The sequence below is a fragment of the Nematolebias whitei genome, chromosome 1 (genome assembly GCF_014905685.2).
Source record: "Nematolebias whitei isolate Nwh7 chromosome 1, NemWhi1, whole genome shotgun sequence".
In the NCBI taxonomy this organism is placed as follows: Eukaryota; Metazoa; Chordata; class Actinopteri; order Cyprinodontiformes; family Rivulidae; genus Nematolebias; species Nematolebias whitei.
This window is the reverse complement of record NC_056498.1, coordinates 65640988-65646563: the sequence shown is the minus strand read 5'-3', so window position 1 is coordinate 65646563 and position 5576 is coordinate 65640988. Positions and strand designations below refer to the sequence as shown.

Here is a 5576-nt window from a genome sequence, read left to right as displayed (position 1 = left end):
GACAGGGCTGAGGAACCCCCAGATGTGACGTGGGCATCCACGATGCCAGGCAACATAACTTGGGACTCTAAAAGTTCTTCTCTCCCTCTGGATGGAGATGATTATTGCACACGGCGGCAGTAGTAGCCCAGGACTTTACATTTCTCACACAGGTGTTGAGGGTGCTCCTTACTCTGGTCAGACACATCCAGGCCGTCCGGCTTTTCTAAAGGTCGCTGCAGAAACAAACAGAGCAGAACAACAGTCGTTAAAACTTGAAGAAAACAAGCAGCAGACTACAAACCTCTGAATTTTGCAAGCATTTTCATTTGGCAGCCTACTGTACCCCTAACAAACCTGGCCTTCAATACTGCCCATTTTTCACGGTTCAGGCCGGCTCTAAACAATTAGCTGCAGAAATATGGCAGCGCACATAGAAAGTTGCAGTCGACTATAAACACTGTAGCAAAGAAAAAGATCTTTTGGCATTTGATTGTGATGACCTGTGTGGAAATATCAGAGGTGGGTTTCTTGGAATCATTATCAGGTACAAAGAGAACATTTCGAAGCCAGCACAGTTGGAGGTGATTTTTAACAGTCGATCTGGAATTTTTTTTACTTTTCATCTTTTTGTTAAAAAAGAAAGAAAAAAACTATTACGAATGGTTCAACTGCAGGAAATCGGGTTACCATGGGTCGTTACAAGGAGACATTTCAGGCGTCCACTAATGAGTCTGCCTGCAAATACTGAGACTTTACAATTACAGTGTCAAAGACATTAGGTCCTTAAGGAAAACTGGAAAATCTGATCTATATTTTATGGCATTCTTTCAATGGGTAGAAAGAATGGTGTTTAAAGGCCTTGTGGTGCAGGGCCCTCAAGTAGCCCAAGGGAAACGCTAGTCTGAAAACAGATCATCCCACAAAAAGTTAAAGGTGTATATTTTAATTGTCCTGACATCGTCCCCATTGAAGAGCGAAGAGGGGGAATTGTAAATACCCTCCATTCATACGTTTGTACATCCATATGACCGTCCATGCAAGTTGTGAGCATGATAACTTGAAAAATAAGTAAGGTACCAACCTCCATTTTGGTGTGTGGCTACATCTAGGCGTAAAAATGTTGTCTTTCAAAACCTGGGCTGCCACATCAAAATAATCAGATGGCTGCCACCATGTATGTATGTATGTAAACCTTGTGAGTTAGATAATTGAAAAATAAGCAGTGTGCCAACTTCCATTTTGGCATGTTGCTGTAGCTGTGCCACAGAAATTTTGGTTTCCAAGTCAAAATCCAAGATGGCCACCCACCACCACATGTATATATGTAAACCGGCTATCCCAGTAATTCCAGTTTTTAGTTTTCTACATTCGCCTTATAATCTAGCAGTTTTTGTTACTTTTTTTGCCATCTTATTTGTAAAAAAAAAAAAAAATCTGTATGCCTTTTTGTCTATTGTTGTCGTTGTTGTCATCATTCTTTATTGAAATCAGGTCTCTCATCCAAATGAGTCCTCGAGGCTCAATGGGATTAACCTGTCTAAATAAAGGTTGAATGAGTTTGAGGAAACTAGTTTTCACGTTGCTTAAAAGTGTTTCCTCAAACGATTAGGGTGGTCCTTGTGGTGGACGAAGATTAATCTATTTTGGCCACCATTGGCCACCCCCTGACTCAGCCATTGCACCTTGTGGCTAAAAACGCTTTTGCCACTCGCCAGGATCTGTCACTCTGCAGTGCCTCAGACAAGAAAAATAAATAAATAAAACAAACAAATTAAATTAAATAAAAATAAATAAAATAAAAATAATATATAAATAAAAATAAATAAATAAAATAAAATTATAAATAAAATAAATAAATTAAATTAAAAACTCCTACCCTCTTGAATAACTTGCACCAAAAACATTAAGGTTAACTTGTGTTCCCTTTTCAATTCCAGTCCTGTAAAACATCTTTAAAAATACAAATGTTTACTATTCAAATCCCTCAATAGGGACATCAGCGTACCACTATTAGATTTTTTTATATTTATTTTATTTGACTCAAATACACTTTATTTGTGTGATTCACAAAAAACAAAAAAGCTTTTTTATTCTGGCCTTGTCTCTCTCTATGCTATTTATATATTCGTTTTAAAGCCACCCTTCCTAAAAGCAAATATTTTTCATATTTAAAAGCTTTGTGAAGGCTCAAGGAGAAATGAGGAGATGAATCGAACACCAAGGTGTAATCCCACATCCTGGTGTGCCCATTATTTCCATCCCTACTCACTGGTTTGAAATGTTCCTGTATAAAAATTGGACACCCCTTTGCATTTGAATGCAGAGAGTTGTTGTTCTTGGTATTAATCTTGCAGTGTAGACAATTTACAAATTATTAAATAAATAGAAAAAAGACAAAAAATATGCATTCACTTGCATTCAGGATTAATTTGTTGGGCAAAGTCTCTTTCCTGATTCAGTTCATGCAAGTGTTAAGAGAGCAGGTCATATCTGGTATTCAGGGAACAAGATGGGCCTTAAGCAGAAGACCTCATTTTGATTCAGGAAGTGGACATGGAAGAATGTAGAAAGGCGCACATATTAAAAGATGAAGTGTTAGGGGTAAAACTCTGGTAGAAAAACAAAGGATTCTTTATCTGTGAAGCTCTGACAAACATTTTCAAACTAAGGCTGAACAGTTATTTACCATGTTAAATTTCACTTTATGAGTGTTGTTTAGACCAGCACACCATGGCAAATATGATTTCTTCTTGTCTTATTAAACAAGACGAGAAGTTCAGCAGCTGTACATGCTTCAGTTCCTGCAGCGTAACCGCATGTATCTGTGAACCATTAAAAAAAAGACTTTTTTGTTTTAAAGTTCATATGGTAAATAAGCCTCAACTTTTATGGATCAAGAAATGCTATTTGTTCCTTCAATGCTGGTTTATTGCCACATAATTGTAAGTAGAATGAATCATTTAATTTTAATGAGACCATCTGGAGTTAAGTCAAAACAAGATGCAAGAAACGGTCTAAATTCAGCGAACTTTCACTGAGATGAACCAAATTTTGTCAGTGTTAGAAATGATTTCAACGTCAAGCGAAAGTACCTGTTTATGTGGATACACGTTGATGTGGCATTTGATACATTCTTGTCCCATGTTTGCCCAGGAGTTTCCACTCATCCACTTCCTCTTACACTTGGGACACTTGTACTCTCCAAAGCATCGCTTTTTCCCCTGGTACGGTGTCAGTCCTTCACCTTTAGGTCTGGCCTACAAAAAAAAAATACATTTATTAAAGGTGAATACAATTACACACATTATGACATTTAGTTTGCGTAATCTGACAAACAATACTTAAAACAGGAGTGATGAAAGTTTTTAAGGCACACTCGTGCACTAGCTGGACAATAAAACAGAGAGACAACTGGGTGTTTCCACCCCTGTCATGCTGATGTATCCCGCTTCATCACACGGTACACTCCTGCACACTGTTTTTGGCTCAGTACGAGGTTGTGTAAATGACGTTTACTTCCAGTGCAGCTGTGTTAAATTACTCCTCTGATTCTCGTGAGGGAGATGATTACAAACAGTCAGCCGTGAAGCCTGAGGGCGATACTGTTCAGAGGTGCCGCCCCAATGACTTCATGATGGTAACTTTATTTGGGACTTTAACATATGGAAAGGAGACACCCCCCTCTCCAAAGGTTTGCCACAAACAAATGCACAGCTGATGTCATCAACAGGATAAATCACACAAATATCCCTCAGTCTGCCAACATGAATCCACAGTACTTTTTTTTTTTATCAGAGCATCAAGTTAAAAAAGAAAAGGCACCCCAGAACTTGTATTGACCATGTGACAGCTATCAGATGTTGTAAATGGAATAGGAAAAAAACTTTGAAAATGTTTTTGCACAGATGAAAAACAGATATGACAGAAATAAGTAATGCACAGCATGCATGCAACTCTCCCTAATGTAAAAAAAAAAAAAACTCTGGCTTTAAAGTGGCCACTCCTGACTCCATCTGCAAAATTGTTTTCATAAAAACGTCAACATTGGATGCAGGCTTGGGATCGAGTAGATATGGGGAAATGAGAGTGAAAGGAGGGGGTAGAGCCTATATCCCTGGTCTCCCCTTACTCTGTCCCAGCCTGGCTATGAGTAATAGAAACTTAAATCTGCAGCATGTGGTGCGTTCCAAACAGACGTCAGCACTTTGCATCAGCACCATTGAGCCCGGGTGAAGTACGTACGGCAGTGTTTCAATCCATTCCCTCAACAGAATGACATCAACCTTACTGTCAGCTTTGCATCTTCAAATGCAACAACATGCAGGCTGGAAACTCTGACTCCTGCTGAATTAAAACACACCAGACTACACACACTGACAATGTAGTCTGGATGCAATCATTTAAGAACCCTGAAGACAATGCCATGGCAATGCTTTGTTTGGAAACTCTCCGACAAATGATCTGCTTACTCTACAATCCAACTATAAACGGGCTGCCATTTTCACTTAGGAAAACACAAATAAAGCACTTTCTGCAAAATAACCTGGTAGAATTTTTTTTTGTTAAAACTTAAATGATTTTAACCTTAACTTACGGTGCTCATTTTGTTTTAGTCAAATTATTTCCCAATACAGCTGTTTGAATGAAACAAATCTCCCTGACACTGCAGCCAGGACTCAGCAGGATAGAAACAGCACTCCTCCATCCCATGACTGTTTCTCTTTTGCTTCACGCTGTTTTCAGTGTCCAGCCTTGGCCTTTTGGCTGAACATCCCACTCTGTCTTCGGCTGAGTGCTTTCAGATTAGCTGTGAAATCTAACCGGAGGGTGCATTGAATATATCTGGTAAAAAAAAGAGAGAGAAAGAAGATGCAACACTGACAGACTGGTTTAGTTAAACTGGTTTAGTTAAAAAAGTATTACCTTTATGATTGTCTATCTGTAAATGGAACAGAGTCTATGGGAGTTCAGGGGGGTGACTGTCTACAGACACACACAACCATCTAATTTCAGTCATGACCAGAAGTGTTGATCGAGTAACACTAACAGGCAAAGAGCCACAAACAGAGAGAAGCCTGTAATTAAAGACGACACAAACAACTTGATTCTTATTGCTACAACACAGACAGCAGCAGTGTGAACCCGATCACCTTAGCTCAGTGTTCAGATGGTCTTTTTGAATGAACTGTTTATCTGTTCTTCTGTTTATCTGCATTCAAACATACTGTTTTATAATCCAAGATCAGGCAGCACACATAAATGAAACTGTGTTATTATTACCGTAAAATATAATATGCAACCAGAAAACAATAAGGAAAATTCTTGCATTCATCAAACAACTATTCACAGTTTATAGTTCGCTCTAGAATATCAACTTTTAACACAGGAAAAAATTAATTAAAACATGCTGAGTGACAATGTTTTCCTGATGCAAAACGTAAGACTTTCTTACTTTTTTGGCCTTTTTTTGGGGGGCTAAATTTACAGCAAATTGTACAATAGTTAGTAAATATACCTCTGTGGCTTATACAGTATAAATATATCTGCTTCAAATTTTAACTCTGAAAAAATATATATATATACACACACACATA

At 38.2% G+C, this 5576-nt stretch overlaps 1 protein-coding gene across 1 annotated transcript in view; it reads right to left on the bottom strand.

The window, feature by feature from the left end:
• The window catches only part of zcchc24 (zinc finger, CCHC domain containing 24), a 59368-nt gene continuing 53792 nt past the window's right edge, over window positions 1-5576 (bottom strand). The window contains exons 3-4 of the mRNA XM_037686636.1: window positions 3075-3239; window positions 1-215 (exon numbers count right to left, since the gene is read on the bottom strand). Of these exons, the coding sequence (XP_037542564.1) occupies window positions 102-215; window positions 3075-3239 (279 nt within the window). The 3' untranslated portion in view covers window positions 1-101. The remainder of the gene's footprint in view (window positions 216-3074; window positions 3240-5576) is intronic.